We start from the raw sequence: 27,019 nt of genomic DNA on the forward strand, positions 1-27,019 counted from the left end.
AGCCGTAGCCCTGATGTCAGTCCATGTGGAACCAAAACAAAACAATAAATAGGACTATCTGGATTTTGTGTTCACTAAATCGAGACTAAAACCAGATTTCTGGACTTCTTTCGTAGTGTTTCTTTCTCTGGTGGAGTATGGTTCATGTCCATGCTTGCTATGATTATACCAATATTATTTATACATAAAAGCACAAAATTATTGAGTCTGTAAACACAAATAAGTGAATAGCTTTATTATCTCAAAGCTAACTACAAATTAAACCTGTAATCCATCTATTGATTTATAGAATGCAGCCTAACATCCAATCATTAGTTCTGAACGGTTTATTATGAAACCCCACAGCAGATATAAGTGACTGCAAACATGTCTTGTAAATAGTTTTTATTGTTTTGAAGTGGACTTGAATAGAAAACACTTGTTTTGTGGGTTGCATACAAAGATATTCTGTGGGATTAGATTTGTGTCATAATCCCAAGCGTGCAGGGAGAATGTGTACATTAGACAGCGTCAGATATTGTGTTTTTTTCTTAATAACACGGCAGTTTTATTGAGATGCTGAATAATGACACAAAGTTTGTTGCTCAGGATTAAGACACAGATGCAACCCCAGCTGAGATGACAGATTATAACATGGCAGGAGCTGATGTGACAAAGTTTTGATTTTCATATACATACAGTACCACTGCTGAGAAAAATAGACTGACTCTAATGTATATATAACTCTCTTCTTTAACACATGTCTGTGTAATTGTTGCAATAAACACAACACAGTTCCCATCAGTCCTGTGTAACAGCAGCTCAGTGCTGTCACCACCGGCTGTATTTTTGTCTTTCGGTTGTGGTGTCTGCTGTAGTTCTTCCTTTCAGATGTGACTTAATCTGTAGGTCACCTGCCTCACATTAGCTGTCAGGACTCCACGAGGAGGCTCACATGGAGGCCTGACTAGTGGCTTGTGGTCCATTGAAGTAATACTTGGAGTATGCTCCCATTTATTTCAAGAAAACATACTCATTTCATTATTGTAGAGATCATTTGGGCCATCGATGCTTTATATAGTCAAATGATGTAACTTATCGTGATGCTATTAAACAATTTATAGGGGAAGCAAAAGATGAATGACACTATTATATGAAAAGAATTTCCAATACAACTCAGCACTCAGTGGGCTGAAGTGTGTTAAAGAGGATATATCATGTCCTTTTTGTAATGTCCCCATTGTCTGTGTCTTTAAAAGCTAATGACCTGCTGCCCAGAGAGTTGCTATATAGCACCTATTCTGTGGATGGGGGGATAGTCCAGGATAAATGGACCTATGGGCCTTCACCCAAAATTAAATAATAATTTTAACCCTGTTTTACAGCTAGGACTGGCTCCAGTCCCCGTGACTCTGTATACAACAAAGCATGTTAGGAAAAGGGATGGGTGGACGGATGTTTTTAATATGATTTAGTTTACTGTAATAACTTACACTGAATTCACCATTGCTAAAATATATTGTGGATTGGATTTACCCCCATTGATTGTGGACTGTCTCTAGAGTGCCCTCTAGGTGAACTGCATTAAAACAGAGTGGATGGTTTGACGGAGGCATAAAATTAATAAACAAAGAAAGGAAAGCAAGAGGACGAGTTTTTCCATCTGGTTGGTCTCTACACACACTGGGGTACATATAAAAAGTAGATTTTGCATGATATCTTCTTTAACCTGAAACTAGACGATGCTTTCTGAGATCTTTAATTATTCTATCTAATTTATTTTAATACTGTATCTTTGACTGTACTCCTCTCTTGTCTTATTTGTCTAGTATTTCAGGATTTTGTATTTGATTTCAGTCCGTTGCTAACATCTTTTACAAGTTGGCTCTGTATAACAACTCAGCTTCCATTTCAGTGCTGGAACACAGTCCTCGCTCTAATAGAAAGGCCTGTGTTTCATTTTGATCAGAAATATGAGAGGTTCAGTCAGAAGCTGTCCTCTGAGTTAAAGGGTTAAAGGTGGAATTTCTATGAAAGTGTTTAGCAAAGTGTGTCTGGAGCTACTGATGCTGCGTCTCATTCCACGCCCCCCTGCCTCCGCCTGATGACCACTGTGACGGGTCCCTCTGGTAAAGCTTTGATCATGTTCCAGGCCTCGTATCGAGTCATGTCCTGCAGACTGACTCCCTGAACCTGCAGCAGCTCATCTCCACTCTGCAGACCTTTCTGCTCTGCCGCTCCGCCTGAAACACAGAGAGGTCACTGACTGCTGCCATTACAGTATCACAAAACACTACAGCACCGTGTGTGTGTGTGTGTGTACCTGTAAAGATCCTGTTGATGACTATGGGTCTGTCTCCGTGGATGGAGCCTTTTCCTCCCTCCAGGGTGAAGCCGACACCTCCAGCACTTTTCTCCAGCTCAACACTCACAGGCTCCCCCTGCTGCTCCTCCACTGCAGCACAATAACAAGTGCCATTTAAAATCTTTATAATGTTTATAATAGTACAGCAGTGGAGTCTCATGGACACTGACCTGCAGAGTTGGATTCCTCGTTCTTACTGCCTCCACCCTCTGCCTCCGCCTCATCTCTCTTACAGATCACCACCACAGCCAGCTTTAGATTGCGAGCCTGACGCAAAGCAGTGGTGGCATCAGTGTGTGTGACGCCACACAGTGTCTGTCCGTTTATAGACAACACCTCATCTCCTTTCTGAATGGTGCCCTCCTGAGCAGCCAGGCCACTGGGAAACACTCTGTGGACCTAGAGAGGTGGTACAGTGCAGAATTTAGAGTAAACACAGGCTGAAAAGGGACCATTACATTTGTTTATGGTCAATGTACTGCAGCACAGACAGGTGCATATAAATGAAATAAGTGGATTTTAAAAGCATTTAAATTTCTATTTTTTTCATTGTCCTGTTGTATGACCCAATTCCCACCAAGCTTTAACTGTTAGACAGATGTCCTCACATTTGTCTCTAGAACACTCTGGTATACAGAGGAGTTCATGGTCCACTCAGTGACTGCAAGCTGTCCAGATCCTGTAGCTGTAAAACAAGTCCAGATCATCAGTCCTCAGTGTGTATGAGGTGTTTCATGCTGTGTTTGGTTTTCAGCAGACATGGTGGTGATCATTAAGACCAAACAACTCCACTGTGGTCTCATCTGTCCATAGGACATTGTTCCACAAGTGTTGTTCTTTGTTCAGATGCAGTTTAGTGAACCTCAGTCCTGCTTCCATGTGCTTTTTAGACAGAAGAGTCTTTCTCCTGGTAACAAACAAACACACTGTACTTGTTCAGTTGTGCTGTCACATTAACACTGAGCATGCTCAGTGAGGTCTGTAGACTCTGACATGTAGCTCTTGGTTTTTTTGTATTTCTCTGATCTTGTGGTGAATTAGCTGGGACGTCCACTCCTGTGAAGACTGAGAGCTGTCCTGAATGTTTACACTTGTGAATAATCTTTCTCTGAAATGGTTTTATAAGTCTTCCAGATTGATGTGCAGCAACAGCTGCTTCTCTAACACCATTGTTTATGTCTTTCTCTCGTCATTGTGTTAACACACACCTGAATGTTCCAGAGCAGCAAACTGTCAAAACCTCTGTTTTTATAGAGGTCTGTACACCTGCTGATGATCAGTTCATCAAGGACTGATCATCAGCAGCACCTGCTGCAGCTCACACAATTAAATCCTATGGAAGTGGTAAGAGGCTGTTTAGGATTACCCACGTTTTTTTTTTGCATCCTCTTAATGGAGTTAGTTAGAGACCCAATACAATTAGATTATTTCTAATATGTTGTTACACACAGAGAGAAACTTGAAATTAAAAGAAAAGGGAACAACTTTTGAACATGACAATAACCTTCATTGAGTTTTTAATGACTTTTAGTGAGCTTACTGTGGGAGATTTGTTCTCCAGGTCAGACCCTCCAGCGATGCTGAAGCCCAGCCCGGCTCCCTCCTCTTTATGAAGAATCACTACATGGATGTCCACCAGTTGCTGTGGAAAAACAACAGCATTTCATTTATTTTATTATATATATTTATCACCTTCTTTATTTCATTGTTAAAGAGTGACAGACTAACCTTATAATGGCATTAAAATTAAAGGATTATAAAGAAAGAAAAGCAGTGCTGTACAACGAGCTCTGTAACACCTAGTGTCTATAATTGCACAGCATTCTACAAACACAGATCTAAGTCTGAAGCCTATGATCAGCTTCTTTAGACCACGCCTGCACAGTCCTGGTGGATGTGGATGTAATGTAATGGGGGCGCTGTGTGTTGGACTGTCTTCATGTTTTCAGTCAACAAATTAAAAACATATTATTAAATTCATTAAATCACACATCACATCTATTTTTTATGTGTAGCACATGCTATGGCTGCTCCCAAAAAGGACTTAATGTTTGAGTCATGTGACACACTGTATCTTCCTCCTTGTGGGGATGGTGGGACAACATCCTGGTACTTTTGGTGCATTCTATATATTGGTGCATGCTGATTTTTGTGGACATGCTAGATAGGATCAAGAAGTCATAAGGCCATACCCCTGCCATCATTGGTATAGCTAGTGTTACACACACAGAGCTGTATATGCCTACTGTACCTTCACTACTGGCAGCACCTTTTAAAATCTGCTTGGTCAGTATGGTGGGCTACTGTGTATAGAACACACAGCTGAAGAACTCTTTTCAAGTCATCTGCATCCACAGAAGGACCTCACTGTGTTCAATACATAGCAGATGTGGAGCACATGACAACTCCCAGATGGCCGGATATTTGACTTGTAAGTAAGATTTCCATTTGACCAAGAGACATGTCAAGTTTCCCCTCAGGCCATGCACACATACACACACGCACACACACTGACAGCAGGCATGGTAATAAATATGGATTTCATTATACAAATATATCCCTTGTAATTTAGAGATTCGGTTTACCACCACCAGGGGGCAGAAGAATATTTTTAGTCACTGAATCTAAAATTGATAGATAGATTTTCCTGGTGGGAAATATTGAGGTTCCTTTTTATTTCTTTTACAGTATGTTTATTTATTTTTACCTTTAGTGCCTCTTCGTCTAAAGCTTCGACTTCCTGGATCATCCTCTGTATGTCCTGAGAAGGGATGGCTGAGATGACAGACTGAGCAGAAGCAGAAGTGAACACAGCCTCGTTGTGGGACCTCCCCTCCCCTCGTGCAATGGTACACTCCCTCAGTGTGGCCAAACTAAGAAAGAAACGTGTTTCAAGCGCATTAGATATGAGGTGTCATGACAGTCACACACCGCTGTGCACGCTCTGTTGAAAAACACTTCACCCTTGTGCGTCTTATAGAACAGGAAGTGACTTTTTCATGCTGAACCCACTTCCTTGTGAATATAAAACACACACTATGTCTTCAGTGGACTGTGAATGATAACTACATATGCTCATTACTCTCACTGTACATCTTACCTGACAGAAAATCCTCTGTCAGTGCTGTCCAGGCCGGAATCATTTGCCTGCGGCTCTCCTGCAGAGGAGTCTTGCTGGTTCACAGAGTCCAGGTCTGCATGGCAGGAGAGGGGCAGAGACCGCATCAACACCTCTGAAACCTAGAACAAAGCATGAAATGGAAGGAGATGGGATTAAATCTGGTTATTTTAGTGCCAAAAATAGAAGATCGAATGTGTTAAAATAACTATAGAGACAACCTGAGGCATACAGTATAAAAACATGTACGAGCAGTATGTAAACGTCTAAAATATTTAACTTTTTATTTATTTTGTTTTAAATGTGTTTTCTTAATTTAGTTTAATAATTGCAACTGTGTAATTTAACTTATTCATGTTAAGGCTTAGAGTAATGTAAACTTCAAGGCTTACTCCACTTCTATGCCTCTAATTGGATCAACTGGGAGTTAACATGGCCGACTGAACTTTAATTCAATTGTATATGAACTTTTTCCAAAGTTTTGGACTAAACTTTTGCTAGAAGCAGCTTAAGTACAGTATATATCACTCAGTAGCTCAGACCCATTTTTAGTTCATGCTATAAAGAGCATTGTTAGTCTTTTGGGGCCCTAGGCATAAATACACGAGAGGCCCCTCCAACAGTGTCCATCAGCAGTTATAAATAATCTGACCAACAAACATTTCATTTTAGGTGTTTTATTGTCATTAGAAATGACACTTTGAATGGCACAAGTGAGTGGAGTCAGGCGGGGGGGCCCATTGGTGAGGTGAGGAGTTTAAAGTTTGTTGGTCTTTGGGGCCCTTAAAAAAAAACTTTCAAATACAACTGCACTTTAAAGTCAGTATGTGACCACACAACCTACTGAAGTATTCCACACTGCACAATACTGTGTTTGGTTATTCAAGCTCTTTGCAGTCAAAATAAATGCAAACCAGACACAGTTTAAGCACCTTCGTTTCTCACATCTGTGATAAATTACCTGGTTACTGAAGGTGATGATTCTCTCTAAACTCTCCCCCTCTGGGCCTTTCTCTGTGGGTGGAGCAGCCCTGTGAGTTGTCCTCCACAGCTTTCCGTTGCCCTGGGCCCCCTCCTCCTCAGTCTGCTCTGAAGTATCCTCCCCCTCTGTCTGATTGGATGTCATAGGCGTTGTTCTTTCTGTGGACCTGCTGATATCCTCTGCTTTCAGCTCCTCTTTGGGTGGTGAGACTGTGCTGTCATCGAGGTCTGAAGCTGGATTAGAATCATTGATCCCTGATCTCAGATCAGTGCTGGTGGTGAGATCATTGAACTGGATGCAGGGAGGTTCATCTTCAGAGGCTGTTCTTTGACTACAGGTTTCCTCAGTGGCTAAGGTGGTTGCAGTGGGGAGAGGGGGGTTGTCTACCTCATTACTAGATCCAGACTGGTCGGACTGGACCTCTTGGTGGAATTCAAGTTTGCCCTTCCCAGGATATGGAGGACAGGGGCTTCTATGCTCCTTCTCCATCATAGGAAGGGAACTGGAAGGGGCCACAGGCCTCCTCTCGACCCCCTTTTCTGGACTTCCAGGACTAGAAAAAGTCTCAAATGAGCTAATCTTTTGTTTAAATGACAGGCCGGCTGCAGCTGAAGCAGATCTAACTCCAGAGCTCCTGCCAAAGCCTGTAGCAGGCCTCTGCTCTGAGCTTTTAGCCTGCTCGTCACGAATTTTCCTCAGACTCTGACGAAACCAGGCAGGCTTGGGTGCCACTGGAGGACCCTTCTTTGACTCTGAAGAAGAGTCAGATGTGTTTTCAGGAGGCGGATCTGAAGTCACGTCTGCGGCTGTGCCGTTGTGCTCAAGGGTGCTCTCTTCCTCACTCATGGTAGCAGGGATGTTGTGGACGCTGACAGACTGTGTGCCGTTTGTGGGCTGTTGGTGCTGATGGATCTCAGGCAGCTCTTTAGGGGAGCTGTTTGAAAGGCGAACCCAGGGGTCCTGATGCTGATCTTGGGAAGATTGTTCAACACAAGCCTGTCTCCTCAGGGCTCCTCTCTTTGGCAGAGAGCAGGACACAGCTGAGGAATCACCTGCACAAAAGGTGTCACAAACATTTACTCTGACTACAAACAGGGTTAATATGGCAGTGTTCACAATGAAGGGTAAGGGGAGCCCAATGAGGTCAACAGTCAATGAAGTGGAGGGTTTCCAGTGTAAGCTTCAACCAGATCTAACTTTAAAATTGTGAAATTTGATCACTTCTTGTATTCTGCTGGTTAAAAAAAGTCTTCAGTGCAACTAGGAAGCCAGGATTGACTCACATGTGTGACAAAAATACAGCAATCAGCCCAAGGAGGGGGAAAATACACCTAAAACATTTTGGGGTGGAGAGGGTTAACCTACCATCTGCACACTTTTTAAATATCCAGCACAAAATGGCTCCTTTAACCATGTAACCATGTACTCTGGACAACTACGTGTGCATCTGCAAATAGCTAACACTGTGTGCTATATCAGTTCATATTAGCTGTAGCATGTATGCAATCTTGTATCACAAGTGTCCACAGTCTTTTTTAATCCACACACAGGCTGCGGATCTGTGTAGTGTGTTTATTTGATTTGAGATATAAGATGTTGATTTGCATTCATATAAGTGTACTATGAGCTGCATGTTACATAGCATACATTTTACTTCACCTTAACACACTGTCATTATATTGCATAGCAGACTGGGTGTGGTGTCTAAATGTGAAAATGGTACCTTTAAATATATCGGATTATGTTAAATGAGCCACTCTTGTTGCACAATATGAACTGTGACAGTGATCAGCAGGCAGGCTGCAGCCTCAGTTGAACTGTCTCTGATTGAGTTGTGTTCACTGACAGAGAAAATCTTCCTCTAACAGGAAATGGAATCTCAGTTCAACTCTCCATAGAAATATTGATCCATAGCAGCAGGTTCAACTTGCTGTCTAATGCCTCAAACAACTATGTGATGACCTGGATCAGACGTGGCATTCAGTTAAATGTAAGGCAGTATCTCTTACCTGTGTGTAGCTGGCTGTTGGTGCAGACTGTGAAATCCTCTCTGCTCCCCTCTGACTCTTCTCTTATTCGTTCTTCTTCCTGCTACACAAACAGGAAGTGTTGTATCACGATAACTTCTCTAGCTGCAACCACACAGACGTGCAATAATGTACCCTGCTTCCGCTCACACACATCCCTGTCACTTCATGCTGTTGGTGAGCAGCAGACTGATTACCTAGTGTTTGTGCATATCATCACACAACACACACGGCATGCATGCTGGCACAAATAAACACAGATGTTTGGTGAAACTCATTCATGTTTGCATAATTTTCAAGACCTATTTCATGCAAGGAGAAGCATATACATAACAGCATACACCTGATGTTTAGAATTTAGAATTACACTCAGATTCTACTATATTACTATACCCAGGGCCGGCAAAAGAAGCAGTGTGCAAACTCATCAGTGTACGTCCAGGTATATGGGTGTTCAACAATTAACTGGACTGGATGGACAACATGAGTGTCCTATACAAGAAGGGTCACAGTCACCTCCATCTCTTAGGTCCTTTGGTGTGGATGCACTGTGTGTAACACACGCTAAATGTGTAATATCATCTCGTTTGTATTAATCAATGTTATTTTTTATCATGGACGTTTGGTGCTCTTGGGGACCCTAAGCGACCGCAGATTACAAACTGTTATCCATCATGGATCACCCCGACCACCCTCTCCTCCCTGCACTGGACAGACAACGGAGCGCCTTTTCCAAAAGGCTCAGACAGCTTCACTGTCACACAGAACACTACAGGAAATCTTCCCTGCCTCATGCTGTAAGACTGTATAACACCTCCTCTCTGTGCCAGAGAAAACATGGACTCACTGCTGTAAGAGACACATTCTGCACAAGGTTTTTTTTTACTTTCAAAGTGCACACTGTTGTTCTTGTATATCATATTATTTCATACCAAATTGCACAATCCGATTTAGACTATATGTATACCTGCATTACAATTCCACATTTTGCATTGTATTACAAATCCTGATGTATTAATCTTCACAAGTAATGTGATATCAATGGTCTTTTTCATTTACTAAGTGCTGCTGCTTTATATTAATTCATTAAATTCATCATTAAAAATCTTATTGATCAGTGGATTATAAGTCCTCAACAGAACAATGATCCTTAATTAACTATTAGCTATGGCTAATAAACTCAGTCAAAAAAGAACCAAAAATGCAGCAAATAAACACTTACAGTGTGCTAACTGTCATGACAGTAATTACACTAACCGGCCAATTCTCTGTGCTGTCTTCCTTCATAAAAGCAGGCAGGCATGCTATGAGACAAAACAGTGAAAGTCACATGCCTTCACATACATGTCTCAAGAGAAACCTCAGGATCTTTCGCAGGGCCTTGTATATGCTGCTGAAGAGCTGCAGGCAGTGGGAGCAGTGAGCAGTTAGCACAGTGAGGGAAATGTGGTTAGTACACACAGAATCAGTACAGTGACCAGGCGCTGCTACCGCTGCTTTCCGTTTCAATGAGGAAGTGAAAAAGACTGTGAGGGAGACAGAGTTGTCAGTGCTTTCGCCTTCCTTATATGGGCACCTATACTAAGGTACAGCAAGTAAACTGTTAAAGCAGCGTTTCTCACAGTGAAAGGTCAATGCAGCCAACAAGAAGAACATACACAAACATGGCACAGAAAGGCACCGTGCTGTCTGACAGAGCAGGTACTGACAGGGTTTGCTTCAGACATTTTTTGCATATATTATTAAATCTAAATATGTTAATTTAAAGGTTTCTTTTTTAGTTTTCTTCCCTTTTCTATTTTAATCGGTCAGCTAGACATTTATATTTCCACACCCTGTGCCTTGGAGATAATGCACAAAGATGGGACATGGACATTTTATTGATGTCATGTTGTACTGAAGACAAATAACAATAACAATATTATTCACAGATTCAGCCACTGCTATTGTTTTTAATTTAGGGGCCACTTTAACATACCGTGCAATTAGTGTTAAATAGGAAGTATAGTGCTGCACTGTAACCATGGAAACAGATTGCTTTTCCTAGATGCTTATGATGCACAAGTTTAATTTAACCCCTAAAAAATTCCAATATATCAGATTTGTAATGCAGATTTTTTGATCACAAGGTACCTTCACAGATGAAACTGTGTGTAGTCAAAGGTAAACAAACTACATACTAAAAATACATCAACAGACCTAACCCCCCTTTTCACAGTTAATTCTAATCACTTCCTGTAACACTGTGAATTTCTCCTGTGGGGGACTAATAAAGGATTATCTTATCTTTGTTGTCGTTGTGTTTAGAGTTCTGTACCTGGCAGTTTGTGAGCGATGAGGCCTCTAGACATTTTTCTCTATCTGGAGATCCTCTGCTGGAGCTGCTGGAGTCACCGTTATAACCCTCCTCACCTGTCACATCCTGAGGCCAACAGTGCCTCCGCAGACCAGCGCGCACTCTGCAGGCGGACTGTGAAGACACACACACACACACACTCATATATTAACAATAAGAAACATATGTAAATAAACATTGATTGATGTGACTCTGAACATGGCCAGTAGCACTGAGTCCCATCCATACATGCATGATAAAAAATCATGTCTATATATTATATATTATTATAAGCAAATGCAACCTCACACAAACACAAACATATATATATTGATTTAGCAACAGTGAAGCTAAAACAAAAAAAAACATGTTCAGTACTGTGGTCAATTGTCACAGGAGTGGACGTCCCAGCTAATTCACCCAAAGATCAGAGAAACACAAAAAAAATGTCAGAGCCTACAGACCTCACTGAGCATGCTCAGTGTTAATGTGACAGCACAACTAGAAGAAGACTGAACAAGCACAGTTTGTTTGCTACCAGGAGAAAGACTGTAGCACGACTGAGGTTCACTAAACTGCATCTGAACTAAGAACAACACCTGTGGAACAATGTCCTACGGACAGATGAGACCACAGTGGAGTTGTTTGGTCCTTTTAGTGCTCACACAGGGAAACAGAAAGAAAGGAATGAACAGGAGTGTGATATAATGAAGAGGGATGGCAGGAGGAAGGAAAGAAGGAAGAATCAATAGAAAAGATAGACAGAAAGAGGACATGAACCAAGAAAGGAGGGAATAAAGGAATTATGGATGTGTGGTAGACTACCTTGTGGCTCCTGTGGGCTGGATTTAGGACCTGCGGACCTGACATGTTCACAGCAGGAGAGTTGTATGGGATGTTGTAGTCTTCATCAGGATACACAGGCACTGACAGTCTGTTGTCTGACCAGCTCTCTGTCATGGACTACAGGACAGAAAAAGACACGAGCATGCTGATAGACTTCTAAAAATGATCTGTATAACATTCATTACATATACTAACACACAGTCTAATCTGATCTGATGACACTATGTTATTTTTGGTTACCTTGGGTGTATCCAGACTGTGGACCCGGGTGGACGGGTTGTGGTGTGTGTTGTGGTGGTTGTGTATGGCGATGCAGCGGTTGTGTGGATGGCCGTTGGTGTTGTCGCTGCAGGAGCGGGTCATGGTTTTCTGTGCTCGTCGAACTGTCAGCTGACTGAAACTCCTCTCCAGACAGCGCTCACATCTCTGCCGGCTGTGAGAGCAGGACTCCAGCCTGCGCAGCCCTAAGGGAGGAATACAACCAACTCTGAGCATACAGTTCTGATAATTATCACTGCCAGTTAAAAATGTACCCCAACCCAAGGGTTAAACTGAATCAGAAGCTGAGAATAACCTTTTATGTGGGCTCATTAAGTCTCTATCTATATTAAAATAGCTCATTAACCATTGATTAAAGTGCAGCTAAGGAATCTCTGCTGTGTAACATGCAAGAATGCTAAGGCCGATGCAAAGGCCCACCCAAGACCTTCACCAGGAATATGTGCCCAATAATGAACAAATAAATGCCTTACCATCGATGCTCCATTGACTTTTTTCCTTTCTCAGTTTGCTGTTCTCCACTGCCTCAGCGATAGCATCGTTCAGCTGCTGCTCTGATACCTGTGGCACATAGTGAATAGTAAGGAAATGTAAGAAACTGGGTTTGCTTGTCTTGCCTTTCATACAATACGGTAACTATTATAAACACTGTCAATTGAAATAAATAAGAGCAGTTACATCATTGCTATGGCACCTGTGGTGGGGTTCATTAGGCGGTATTTGATGAATGACTTTGATTATCTCCTCTGTAGTAATGCAGAGGGAAGCACCTACCAAAAGTGGACCAAGCATGGATAACAGGGTTATGGGTAGAACATCCTGTGTAGTGCAGTTTGCTGTTTACCACTGATAAAATGTGCACTATGATCAACCTCCCACACACTGACACAGCTTGTCTCAGAGCTTGTCTCATTAAACAGGGTCCTGGTGTGGGTTCTTCAGAAGTTCACAGGAAGGCGGATGAGGAGTAAGGTCATATTTACTGCACTGTGTATTACAAGGTGGACTGCGTAAAGCACACATCCAGCGATGTGTTCAAAATGTAGCTTGAGATTATCACTTCCACATGTTAGATTTCACCCACCAGGCTGCCACTTGTTTCTCATAGGTCTGTGATAGGTCCAAGCCATAGTGGTTCAAAGACAGAATGATTAAACCTTATTTAAAAAAATCAAGGGCGACAAGCAGTTGGTAAAGAGGCAAAAAGCTAACATAGGCCCAATGCTGAACCCTGAAGGCAACAGTACTGGAAAGGAAATGAAGGCATTACATACTTTGGGGTCAGGGTGTCGGCTGATGATTATGTGGACTGGACCAGGAGTGCATTGACTTAGAACCGTGTAGACGTCATTCAGTGCCATGTTGTAAACCACGGTGTCATTGATCTCCATAATCTCATCCCCACATCTAGAGGTCCCAGAGCATGTGTGACAAAGAAAGAAATATGGGAATGAGAAACATGACAGTGTATAAGGATCTACATTTACTTCAACATTACAGGATAAGGGTTTACAAAAACAGGATTTTACACATATTGGAGGGTTAACCCATAGACCATATGATGTATACTATAGTGTCACAGTCACCTCTGTTCACTGATTATTACACGATATGAGCCTGAAGACCGAGCTAGCAGCTAACAGCCAACAACGAGGCTACATTTCAAACTAGGATGGCCAATTGGGCACTGCTGTCGAGAAGTAAAGTAGATACATGAACTTTTATTTATGAGTCACATTTATGGTTTCACATACATTGGTAGCCTAAGAAGAGGTGGTGTTTACACTATGCATCATAAATTCTAGCTATCTCAGGTACTCAGGAACTCCTTACCTCAGTCTTCCATCCATGTGTGCTACAGATCCAGGTGACAGGGTGTGAATAAAGATCCCTGGGCACCCATCACCCGAAGGAACACAGCACAATCCGATCCCCAGACCAACACCATGCTCTGAGATATTACACATTCTTACAGTATTATATTATGACACTGAAAGAGCTCTTTTAATTTATTCAGACAACCTCTGTAAACTACAGAAATTACTGGATACAGCTAATAAATACAGTGTTTCTAAATCAGAGAGCAGTGTTTTTGTGGGCTGACCTTTCTCCAGGATGATCTCCATCATGATGCGGTCTCTGGGTTTAGCAGGCTGACCAGGGATGGCCAGTGTGTTATTGCATGTGTTTAGGTAGTTGTAGTCGCCCATGTCAGCGCTGACCCTGGCCATGCCCGTGGTGGAGCTGAGGGATCGGGATCTGCACAGCTGAGCTACCTGCACCTGACCGCACAGGGCACCCACACGCAGGCTAGTCCTCACCACCAGAGTCAGGAGGCCCTTTTTGATTTGCTACACAAAGATTTACATGGTTTACCTCAACTTGAAATGCTTGTACTGACATTGATCAAGGGGAGAATTAATAGAAATATACATTACTATATTAAGGCATGTCATCAAACATGTCATTTCAACAGAAGGAATCCTCAGCACGATAACTGTTGTTGGGCTCCTAATGCAGTGAACTTACTTTGAACTTGTGCAGAGCTTCATCATGAGTGAGACCATGAAGTGACTCTCCATTCAACTCTAAGATCTCATCACCTACACAGACACACAAAGAGAAGGTGCTCACTGGATTAGCAATATGCCCTTTGTGGTAAATATCAACTCAGCTGGTGGGGGCATGTGCAGCATGTGTTAATTATGTCACAGCAATGACACAATTGATGCAAGTATGCAAGTAGTGTCCATTTTGCCAATGAGCACTTTATAGTCCTATACAACACACTGCCCATATAGTGAGTAGGAAGTAAGTAGGTGATCTTATTGAAAGCCCAGGCAGCAGCCTATAGACGGGGGAAATGAAAAGGAAGTGACAAAAACTGAGGCTCTCTCCAAAAGTCAGTCCCCATAGACCTCCATTTAAAGGTTTACAGCAGAAACATTAACATTAAAATGCATTAAAATGCAACAGTGCAACTTCATGCACAGTACTCCCTTACCTTCTTGCAGCCGTCCATCAGCAGCTGCCGCTCCTTCGGGGAAAATGGTCTTGACATAGATCCCCATTGGTCCATACAAGCTGTCCCTCCCACCCACAATACTAAAGCCCAGACCCTGAGAAGAGCAGCAGATCATTTATGATCATAACGATATCAGTATCTGTCTGCAGGAAAAGGTGTGTTGAAGCACACCCTAATGGTGGTGTTAGTGCATATTTCCTACCTTCCCATGGCCTTTCATCAGCACAATGTTACAGATTATGAAGGCTTGCACATTGCTGCAGGAGTGGACCAGCTGGGCTGAGCTGAGAGAGCGAGAGGGACGGTGCACAGGCTGCAGAGAAGTACACAGCACACACTCACATACATGTGAAATGTCACAATGCCATTCTTCCCTGTAATACCCATAACTACATAGTGCGTGTCAAATCTGTTGAATTCATCACCATGGTGACCGTGTATGTGCATGTTAGCCCAATGAATTAAATGCTAATCATGTGTGAGGATCTGTTTTGACATGTGTGGTCAACAGGTGTGATCTCATTCTGTTTATACTGCCAGACAAATCAAATACCTGTGTGGTGGTGTGAGGGAACTCCAGCTGCTGGGACAGAGACTTCCTGTTTCCATATAATCCCACGTTTCCAGGATGAGGATGACTGCTATACAGCTCTGGGGTCTTCATAATGATGCTGTCCAGGTCTCCAATCCAGTAAGGGTGGACACCTAGTTGTACATACAGTATCACCAGAAAAGAGAAACACTAAATTGCCTCAATATTGTTTTTATTATTAAAAAAAAAACAGTGGAGGTATGTCCAGATTTACGAACATGTTATACTGTAACTAACAGTTTAATTTTTGATCATTTTAATGTCAAATAAAAACAGTATCATGATAACACACTTGTTGAACTGGAGCGTGTCCTGTTGTTGTCCATCTGTCCTGGTGGACCTGCCTCGGTCTGCTCCCTCTCCCAGCATTTCTCCTCATTCACCTCTGGAATAGGTAACTACACACACACAGGATCACATCACTGCATGGGCTGTGTACCCTGAAGTAGAGTAATTATTATATATTTGCTCCAAAGACAAAGTAGGTTGCCACAATACTTAAACATATTCATGTACCTATAACCATGCAAGCACACATGGTGTCCTTTAAACAACAGGTTACCTTACCTTGAGGTGGTTATTGTTGGCCATAAGTTCTTCATCTGTGTATCCAGGCAATGATAAGGGGTCAGGAGGGGAAAAGAAAGCAGGGTGCTGTGGGCTTGTTGTCAGACTATGTGAATGGAGACTGTCCTCACATGTGGAAATATCCTAAGTGCACAACACAGACCAGCACCAGGGTGAGTCAGTTATTGGTTGGTGTGGTCAGAAAACTGCAGACACATTATGAAAGGTTCTCTTCAATCTTACCTTGAGTTTTGGTTGATATGGCCATTTCTGTATTATTGTTGCTTATACAGAGCAGTGCAGTAAAGTGCAGGATAGCACAGTACATTGTGGTTTAGTACTACACAATGCAGTACAGTGTACACACAATAGTGTAGTATTGTAGAGCATGATATGGCGTAGCACATCCTATAGAGTATAGTACAGTGTCTAATAACTCAGTGTATAATTTAGTGTAGAATAGTCTTTAATTTTTATAATAATTTATATTTTTGTATATAAACGTATGGCACAGTACAGTGCAAATGTAATGCAGTATGTATGCAGTATAACATAATATACCCTTGATGCCATGCACAGCACAGCAAAGTATAGCATAGTACATTTCAAAGAGTTTAAATCGAGGCAACTGGACTCAAGGATTGTTTTTTGAAGACGTTCTGCCACTGGCGAAACTATAGTATAATACAGACAGTAGTATAGCACAGTATTATCTAGTCACATTGCAGAGCCTTTGAAAAGCAGTAAACTGTGTCATAAGATGTTCACAGTGTCAGTAAAACTGCTCCATTCAGTAGACCAGAGCTCAAACAACATATAAAGTTTGCAAGCTTTACATTGTTGTGCAGCTGACTTTTTACTGACTCCATATACTACTGTTTGTATTATTATGAGTCCAACATCACGAGAAGGAGGCAGTTACAAGAAGAGAGGCATTACGGGGACAAACCAGTCACAGTGTTGAAAACTAAATTAGCTGAGCCTCATCACATGTTAGACATTCTTTCCTACTGCTCCTATTTTCACGTTCTCCTTTTTTCTGATGTTCAGGTTTCCAGAGCCTCTTTAAAATGACTCAAATAGACTTGGCAAGATGAGAAGGTGTTACACTGCCCAGCAGGAAAGCTACCATAACATCCAAAGTACCTCAATCTGAAAGTCATATGGTGTCTCTCTGGAACTGAAACATGCCATTGGAATAATACTTTACAGAAGACCTGATATAACATTCTTTCACTTTCCATGGCTCAGCGGGGTTCCACCCAGTTGTTGATTCTACTTTGTCCCTGATGTCAGAATGTATTCAATTCCCTAAATGTCCCCACCTGGAATATCTACATTTCTTCGGCACAATGATTTCAGAAAATCCAGAAACTGCAATTTCTTCTTTTAACTTCTGACACTGCTAAACAAGTTGTCAGTGGACTCCACAGCGCCCTGTGTTTGTGTGTGTGGGAAGGCTGGGACAAACATGCCATTCCTACACTGAAATAGTTACTGTAATTTTCAGTCCTGTGTTTTCTGTGTAGCAATGCAGTATACATAAAGAACTAGGGGGGGGTGGTGCAAACACTGTAGAGCATTTCATGCATCACTTACCATTACCTCATTATAGGCTTTAATGTGCACACTCCTTATTCCCTCTCCATCCATCCAAGTGCGGCCGTTTACGAACTGTCCGTTAAAGGGTGCCAGCTTGTCTGGGCTCAGGAAGCTGCAGTGTGTGAGAAGACAATGCACAGAAATAGGAGGATCCAATAAACAACATAAAAACATGTTCATTTTTAGGTTGAAACTAGGAGGGAAATACAGCTACACTGCTCAAAAATAGGGAACACTAAAATAACACACCCTAATAACACAATGAATGAAATAGTCCAGTTGAAAATCTTTATTCAATCAAAATTATTAACCCATGGAGGTCTGGATTTGGAACCATACTCAAAATAACAGTGGAAAATCACATTACAGGCTGATCCAACTTAAGTGGAAGTTCCTCAAGCCAAGTCAGAATGAGGCTCAGTACTGTGTGTGGCCTCCACGTGCCTGTATGACCTCCCTACAACACCTGGGCATGCTCCTGATGAGGCAGAGGATGCTCTCCTGAGGGATCTCCTCCCAGACTTGGATTAAAGCATCGGTCAACTCCTGGACAGTCTGTGGTGCAACGTGGTGTTGGTGGATGGAACGAGACATGATGTCCCAGATGTGCTGGATTGGATTCAGGTCTGGGGAACGGGCAGGACCATAGCATCAATGCGTTCAACATGCAGGAACTGCTGACACACTTCAGCCACATGAGGCCTAGCATTGTCATGCATCAGAAGGGACCCAGGGCCCACTGCACCAGCATATGGTCTCACAATGGGTCTGAGGTTCTCATCCTGGTACCTGATGGAAGTCAAGGTACCTCTGGCTAGCACATGGAGGGCTGTGCAGCCCTCCAAAGAAATGTTGTCTTGATAACTGCCTCTCATTTCCACCTGTTGTCTGTTCCATTTGCACAACAGCAGCTGAAACTGATTCACAATCAGTGTTGATCCTAACTGGACAGGCTGATTTCACAGAAGTGTGACTGACAGTTGAGTGCTGCGGTGGACAGACAGAGGACTGTAGCCTGATGCCAGTTCAGACTGGATGCTGTGCACTGTGTTTTTATAAAGTTCTTCAATCATGGTGTCGGTGCTCTTGCTCGTTAGTTAGCTACTACACACTTGTTAGCTAGCGTCTGCTAACATAAGTCCGTCCATCAATAACAGGCTGATTAACATAACTAAAGTAGGAACAACGGTTCATTGTAAAAAGTAGCTCGCGAGCCGAAAAAGTGTGGGCACCCCTGCCATGGTCACTACAAAAAAACAGTCCTCTTGCTTATTGGTCCAAACACAGACTGTGGATCACACTGTATGTGGATTTATACTGTATGTGTTGTTATCACTGAATTAGTACATGTTACTCTCTGCTTTATCAGTCATTGCTGCTTTATGCTGTAAAGTCGTAGTTCCAACCTGGAGTCTGTGACAGCCCTAGGGGGCCACCAGAGATCACAGAGGGCATTTGGGTTGTCAAAACATGTTTGAAACAATATACCCATTTCCCCCTCCTACTCCCGTCCCCTCCTCTCTTTAAGCCAACTCTCATGTCCATAATCCATCAAATCCATTCAATCAGAAATGTTGCTTAGTCTGTCATGGTCATCTCTGGGCACAGATTATTGGCAGATTACAGGTGTGTGTGGGCTGATCTGTTGTACTCAGAAACATCTTAATAGAAAGGACAGGGTGGGAACTAGAACATGCCGGATGCCGGAAAACGACATTACAGACACATTTTGGAACCTTGAGGGATTTCCATACATGGCTAACAGAGCGGCTGTGGATATCTAGATAGTGTATGTGGTTTCTAATCAATACTTCTGCTGCAATCATGAATGTTTTCTTTTGCTCCTGCACATGCCTGATCAGTGTATTTTCTGTGTATCTAATTATATCACATTACAGGAAATGGGCACTTAAGAGTTGTGGTGCTGTGTTTTAATACCTGTTCAGGTTCCCTCCGTTCCTCCCTGGCTCCACATTAGTGTGCTTGTCCTCCATCTGCATGCTGTTATCAGCCATTTGTGGTCCACACACCTCCTCAGCAGGCCTTGTGGCTACACACATCCTCCAGATGCTGCTCTCCTATACACACACACACACACATAACACAGGCATAAAAAAGAGACCTCTGTACTAGCAAGCTTTACAAGGAGATCATGAACTAGGTGAGTGAGGGGACAAGGAAAACAGGAGTAAAGTTTTATAGGTGCCATCGTGTTTTGAAGGCAAAGTCATGGCTATAAAGATGTGGCCAGCTTAACAAAGCTTAATAGCAGACAGACAAATAATACACCTGTTCCTAAAATGAGGTTTTATAACAGTAGGATTTAATTCACTGTTCTCAGGACTTCATCCATGAGCATATAAGTGTTTTTAGAGGCTTTGGTTACAACTCAGAAAGGTTGTGACGGTTGCTGTCTAGAAGAGTGATTGATGTCCAACCTAGCAGGAATTAGTCCCAGAGGTGAAACATCATTAAATTACTGTTGAGCTCACTTTCAGTCAGAGATGTTTAGTAGCCTGAGTCCATAAATTGCCAGGGCCATCTATGAAGTATTCACTTTAACTGCCATGAAATCTCTGTTGTTTATGGCAGTATAACAATAGCATGCTTTGTTGAAAAAGGACAGCAATGTTCATGCTTTGGTCCAGAATGACTGAACACTGAACACATTGTCATTGTGACAGCATAAATGTAAATAAAATAAATCTATGCTGTGTGTATATATTTTAGAAATAAATACTCGATATCCAGAATTCCGACAATGTTTAAAAATGTAATATAGTTACAATTTTATTTGATTTTATTTTTTTTTACAGTGGTTTTCTTCCAAGGAAAATAAAACTTCCCTCATCAAACTTTTATTTTAATACATTTTTGAATGATTTACATGTTAAGATTAATGATATGATACAATCAAATGATGAATGATGTTTAAATGATTCTTTTACATGTTGTCTAAATGCATAGCGTATATAATCTAATAGCGCAAATCTAAATCTAAATAAATAGATAACACAGTATCTAGCAGTGATTTGTGTAAAGTAAAGATTAGTGACTGACAGTGTAACCCTACTTGACATTAATGGAATGTGCTGTGAGGCCGAACACAGCGATACAAAGCCCGACTTTGTCTGAATGTTTGACATTCAGGCCAGCCTCAGCTCTTAATCTACCAACACACCAACACAGGGCATGTGATTATCATTTCATTTGGATGAAACACAGCCTCAGCATGTGGATGTTATGTTTTGGAATACACACAAACAAGAATCTCTACATAAGGAAAGGGTTAAAAATATTCTGTCACATAGGGGTATAAATAATGGCTCCATATGAAACAGTAGATATTTCAGTCAGGCAGGAATGAATCACCCTTTACTGAGAGGCTGCAGGGGCCACGTGTACTGAAACATGTGTTTCTCTAACTTTTACACGAATAAAGAAATTAGTCAAAAACTTTGGCCAAAGGTGTCAACACACTGAAACACAAGACTTGTCACTATGATACAATCTGTTTCTGATTTTGTAACACGTTTATGTGGTCAAGATGGCACCTTGAATTTCATGGTGTGCAATGACTAAATAATATATAAACTTAATAATAAATGTATGTTTAATCAGCCTGATTTGCTGATGTGAGGCACTCAGGTTTGTTGATTAATGTTACCACCATGCAAAGAAGCAGGAAACAGTAAAATCAGCTCATAATGACAACGTTATAATGATTGATATGCCCAGTACAACCTAACAGGCAATGTTCTGACAGGAGACTGTTGCTCCATGGTCACACTATGGGTTCATTTTTGAAATTTCATGGCAGCATACAACATAAAGCTCTGTACTTTCAATACAAAGGGGACGTGTGATATTCTCAGACGTGTGGGTCTGACAGGAACACATTCACACACCCATCTTATCACACATTAGATGCATGACATTTACTTTGGCCTGTCTTACTGTTTTAGAATGTTATGCATCTGTTTGGCTTGACATTAAAACTACTTTGTAAAGTTAAAACATTTAGTAAAATGTAAACTGAATTTAATTTTCGTTAAAACCGAGGCTGAGACATGGAGCATGTGTGGAAGTAACATTGTAGTTCACCTATCAGCCTGTAGGGGCTGGCTCCTAAAGTGAGTCAATCCCCATAGACCTCCGTGCTAAAATGGGCAAATTTTCAGCAGAAATAAACATGTTTACAGCCTGGTACAAAAAAACTGGTTTTGTTCTCTGTTGGTAAGTTGCCTGTTTTCTGACAACTGTACTGGAGCTGAATGTTTTTTTATTGCTCATTGTAATTATATTATATTCCTTTTTTCGTGACATTCCATTGCTCCACTCATGTTTCACTTGGCCTTGCCTGTATTAGGTGTTTAGGTGGCCCGCGATGCTGCCATTAATTACATTGAAATGAGTCTCAAAACAGCTCTTCAGAAACCTATATACAGAAGCTTCGTCCACAGTAATGCAGTGTGTGGTTAGGTTTAGTAAAAAGACTTATTTAGGACTCACTAAAGTACGATCCACCACTGGAAGAACATCTATGTCAGAAAAATGATACTTTACCATTGTTTCTGGATATTTAATTCTAGTTAAACAAGATAAACTAACCAGCACAACTATCGCATCCATTTCCATTTTTGGCAACATCACCCGAGGAGACCTTATAAGAGCAAACTCCTGCAGTCATACCTTGATGCTGAAGGACCTCCTTATGCTCCTCTTATGCTCCCTGAGTACTGTGCTTTGATGCTGGTTATCTGCCTCACTGCACTCCACAGACGACTGCTGGTTCACCCTCCAGTGTCCATTGTGTGCATCCCTGTACCCAGCATGGTCCCCAGCCGTCACTTTTGCCCCCCAGCTTGGAGCCCATGTCCTGCAGCCATCAGACACTTCCTCTGGGCAGTCATCATTGGTCTTAGAGTGACACAGGATCAGGGACCTGCACAATGAAAGTCAGAAGGTTAATTTTAATAGGATTAGAGTAGCTATAGAGCTATAGCAGAACTAAAGTCTACTGCATGCGCTATTCCCGTAATCCCAGTTAATCCTAATGTGTCCTGAGCATCATTTAGTACTGGTACCTGGAGAGCATGGCCAGCTTCTTGGAGCGGTGGTTGTGGCTGCTGGTCGGGTTGTTGTTGCTGTTTTTCCCCTGGTCCCTGCGTCTCCTCTCCATCCTCCTAGCAGCCGCTGTGCTGGCTTTCCTCCTCTGGTGGGAGTATCTCTGAGGCATGGCCGTCAGCAAGTGTGTGTGCGCTGGGAAATCGGGAACCAACGCACTCCTCCCAGCCGGCCTGAAGCCTAATGGAGTGGGACGCTCTGGAGGGCAATTAGAAAATTCAGTTAGGACAGTCTGACTGCATCCGTGTGTGTAAGTGTTCTGAGAAACTGCTGAGGCAATTGTGGAGGCTACTGGAGATAAAAGCGCTTTTCTTTTCCTGCTTTGAGGGAAAAAAATGAAAAAAAGTTTTTCCCAGTCCTCATGACAGCAGCTTAATCAGGAGGCTGTTGTCAGAAACACTTGGATAATATCCACACCGAGGTCTGAAAGAACCAAAGTGCATGAACATTGAAGGCTAAAATGGTAAATTATGAGGTAGCAGAGGGCACGCTTATGATCTTTTTCATGTACACATAATCTGCTCAAAGTGAGAACACATAATGATGTTAGCCATGGTTGGCTGGCCCCATTAACGACCCAGAGTGAATGATGGTCCATACATTTTGCACCCCGGAGAGCACTATAGGACGACCCTCAAATGCATTATACATGCTAGTGCAGATGGCTTCTCACGTTCACCTTCTACATTTAGTAAACAATGTCCAGAGGCTCCTTCAATGAAACCCATAAGGCCTTTGGTCTGACATCACTCCCTCACTACCTTCTCCCTTATGCTAAGCTAAGCTATGTATCAACCCTTCATTCTCCTTGTTCACATGACTCTACACAATTTCCATGTCAGACTATTTCATTTCATTAGGTTGAAGAATAAAGAAGATTTGTCATATCTGTGGATGCATCACATGGTGCGCCTCAGGGTTCACTTGTTCCCCAACATGTGACCTCAGGAAATGATACAAGACATCAAGGACATCAAGAAACAGCTTTGGAGCATGACTGTGTAAAGTAATGGCCAAGTGTGTGACCACAGGCATCATCTAAAACTGTCCGATTATTTTGTATTTACAGTAAGAAATATCACCAGAAATCAAAGCAATGTTGTGAAGCTGTGTCAGTTCTGAGTTTGTGAGAGGTAGGGTACCTAAGCTTTCTAAAATGTTGCTAAGATGGCTAAAATTACACCATTTTTGCTGATTTGCACCATATCTTTACATATTTTTATGTCTGATACCCTGATTTTTTGATAGTAACTTATCCCTATAGTTGTCAAATGTAATGACTTCTTCAACACACATTGCATCAATTTAAGTAGCTGCTAGCAGAAATGTAAGATGAGTGGTCTAAATGCACTCACACCAGACTGTCAACCAGGAAGGCTGGTCCACATATCTTCTTACCAAATTGCATCTTGTCTAGACTTGTATTTATACCTGCTTTACAAATTGCACACTTTTGCTTCTGCAGCTATGTTTTTTATTATGATGTAACTAATGTTTATACTGTTTATAGTGTGTATTACTGTTTAACTGTAATAATTATTTAACTGTTAATTTTTTCTGTTAGAGGTATATTTTTAGTATGCTTGAGTGCCTGTATTTTGCTGCTGCAATAGCAAACTTTCCCAGCTTGGGATAAAAAAAGTATTTCGATTCTATTCTATTCTATTCTATACATCAGGTACCAGAACAATGTAGATTTAATCACTTTCACTTTCTCTTTGTTAGTTTTAGGAATAAAGTAGTAAAGCACTAAAGTAGTATTATATATAGTATTATAGTCTGTCAGCCTATACACTGAAAACTGTCTCTAAAGTGGAAATCTGCTATAATGTTAAATTTACCACACATCTTGCTCCATACTGACATGACAGCGTCACACAGCTGCTGCAGATTTGCAGGCTGCACATCCATGATGTGAATCTCCTGTTCATGTTAGAGATGATGTGAGCTTTGTGACATGGTGTGTTCTCCTGCTGGAAGTATCCATCAGAAGATGGTACACTGTGCTCATAAAGGGATGGACATGGTCAGCACCAATACTCAGGTAGGCTGTGGTCTTTAAACCAGACTGCTGAGTGCTAAAAAAAGAAAAAAGAAATAGTATTGTTTTGTTTGTTTACCTAAGATTTAATCATAAAAAAGCATTTTTGGTTTTTTTTGGTCAGTGAATGAGCTTGTGTATGAATGTAGCATAAAGACCTGAGTGCACTGCAGTGATGTGGCAGCCTGACAAATGCCTCTCTGTGCTGTGAATATTACAGCATGAAGGTGGAATATAACCGTCCTCTTCAACAGATTCAGTGGAGTGTATGAAGTACTAAAAACAGATCAGGGAGCTGGAGTCTCATTTAAACTCTAAAAGCTGTATTTAAAGTGTATGTAAATACTCAACATACAGGCAAACAAATGCTGCATAAAATATACATTATTAATGTAATTAATTTCAAATATGTAAACAAGTAATAACCACCAGGAATAAGTATGAAAGGAGAGCTATTTTCTGGTGAATCCTGGCTCTGACCCTGGAAGTGTGTTAGCAATTACAGAGCATTAGTCTGCTGTTGCTCTGGCCAAGATAGACAGGAAGCACAGACACTGATGTCTCTGCTGGAGGCCGCACTCAGACTCCATCTCTCTGCTCTCTTGCTATTCAGCTTGATGTATGCCAGCGCAGTGAACATTTACAGTAGAGAGGTGGAAATCCATCTCAATTCATGTTTCTTAAATCAAAGTTTTTTGAAACATCTTTTTATTCTTTTTTCCATTTTTTGAATTCCAGATAAATGCAAAGGAGGTCAGGTCTGCAGTTTTATGATATCTGTCACATTTTCAGTCACTGTGGTCTCGTTTTTTTACAGGAATATAAACCACCCCTATGGAAACGGCATGATCACGCCATAATCAAAGAACTCAAAGGTTTACTTGTGCAGTATGACACAGTAAAACACATCTAGAAAATATATTGTGTTTTTATCACAACAGTGTTGGTCACAGGAGTCAGTCATGGCTTCGTACTTTCACTGAAGAGTGCAGAGTTTTGAAATGTCAGCAGAAATGCATAATTTTCCCTGTGACACACACACACACCTAGCAGTGAATAAGCAGTGGAGCTGAATGATTGGTGTGTGTACATATGCACATGTTTACATATTCCTGTGTAGCATTAGCAAAGCAGGGAATCTGACTGAGAGAGAGAGAGAGAGAGAGAGAGCGAGCAAGCAGAGGGTGGGGTGGAGGTGCAGCTAAACAACGTCTGTGTTGTTTTCACTGGGGATTTTTTTCCAGTCAGTGAGACAGAGCAGGGCCCACTGTGGACAGCCAACAGAGCCACCTGAAGGAAAAACCTCTGCTGCACACGAACAAGCCACCATTTTTTCTAATGTGCTTTAAAGGGACACAGCTGAGCTTGAATCGTGGTAATGCAAACCTCTCTGTATCAGTGTCACATGACAGCATGTGCTAGAGAGGAAACTGCACATCCACTGCTGGCTTCACTTCACAAAAAGTTGCTTTAAATTTACAGTGTTATGTAATTTGTTTTTATTATTGACCCCTGTGTGTAACTTGGTCTGTAGATCCACACACACACACACACACACACACACACACACACACACACACACACACGATTCATTAAGCTATTACACACACCCAGCCCACAGGCCAACAAGTGCATCATCGCTTCACTTCACTGCTCTGCAACTCATTTTGATTGTTACACAATAACCTCCTTCCACAGTCGCACATTAACTTCTCAGAAACACATGCTTCAGACAGCTTTGGCAGTTCAAGTCCCACTCACCGTAGTCGATCATGCTTCAGGCAGCATCCACCGTTTCTACAGAAGGATGGATTCACTCCACAGACACAACATCAGGACGAAAAACAGACGTCCCACTCACAGCATGGCTCTCTCACTGTGAATCATCTGGAGTAATGTTCCTTGTACCTCTCCTCCTCCTCCTCCTCCCCCTCCTCCGTCCTCCTCCCTCTTTTTCCTTCCACAACAGTGTGTCTCAGTGAGGCACAGCTCCCCCAAAATCACTGCCCCTTTCCTGTGAGCCAGCTCCATACAGGAAAACACACCGCACTTAGCTAGGCCTGACCTCACACCTACTTGCATCACACACTGGCTGCAGTCTTTTACAAGGCTCTGTGAGTGTGTGTGCCCACAG

The 27,019-nt window shown here is 41.9% G+C and overlaps 1 protein-coding gene across 5 annotated transcripts; it reads right to left on the reverse strand.

Annotated features, from left to right (window-relative positions):
* Window positions 1–369: 369 nt before the first annotated feature.
* On the reverse strand, window positions 370–26,770 carry il16 (interleukin 16). 5 transcript variants are annotated; one of them, XM_028402652.1, is made up of 27 exons: window positions 26,647–26,770; window positions 22,805–23,042; window positions 22,410–22,662; window positions 19,656–19,795; window positions 17,715–17,829; window positions 16,116–16,259; window positions 15,841–15,946; window positions 15,510–15,661; window positions 15,159–15,269; window positions 14,936–15,050; window positions 14,461–14,534; window positions 14,036–14,282; window positions 13,765–13,882; window positions 13,206–13,338; window positions 12,405–12,492; window positions 11,893–12,116; window positions 11,632–11,769; window positions 10,789–10,941; window positions 9,816–9,872; window positions 8,454–8,535; window positions 6,424–7,496; window positions 5,445–5,584; window positions 5,052–5,217; window positions 3,885–3,986; window positions 2,515–2,743; window positions 2,303–2,434; window positions 370–2,222 (listed from the first exon to the last, which is right to left on the reverse strand). In XM_028402652.1, exons 1-27 carry the CDS (start codon window positions 26,657–26,659, stop codon window positions 2,056–2,058), a joined length of 4,710 nt encoding a protein of 1,569 aa, XP_028258453.1. In that variant the 5' UTR covers window positions 26,660–26,770; the 3' UTR covers window positions 370–2,055. The 5 variants fall into 5 exon arrangements, with proteins under 5 accessions (XP_028258453.1, XP_028258457.1, XP_028258456.1 ...); XM_028402656.1 differs by lacking the exon at window positions 9,816–9,872 and having other exon boundaries at window positions 17,721–17,829; XM_028402655.1 differs by lacking the exon at window positions 9,816–9,872 and having other exon boundaries at window positions 17,721–17,829; window positions 22,799–23,042.
* Between the last annotated feature and the right edge of the window lie 249 nt (window positions 26,771–27,019).

Source organism: Parambassis ranga, chromosome 3 (genome assembly GCF_900634625.1).
Source record: "Parambassis ranga chromosome 3, fParRan2.1, whole genome shotgun sequence".
In the NCBI taxonomy this organism is placed as follows: domain Eukaryota; kingdom Metazoa; phylum Chordata; class Actinopteri; family Ambassidae; genus Parambassis; species Parambassis ranga.

Coding starts and splice junctions, on each gene's coding strand:
- il16 (XM_028402652.1), bottom strand. Junction 15,947..16,115: donor CCAACAATAACCACCTCAAG/GTAAGGTAACCT, acceptor GTGTGTGTGTAG/TTACCTATTCCAGAGGTGAA. Junction 12,493..13,205: donor GCCGACACCCTGACCCCAAA/GTATGTAATGCC, acceptor TATGTGCCACAG/GTATCAGAGCAGCAGCTGAA.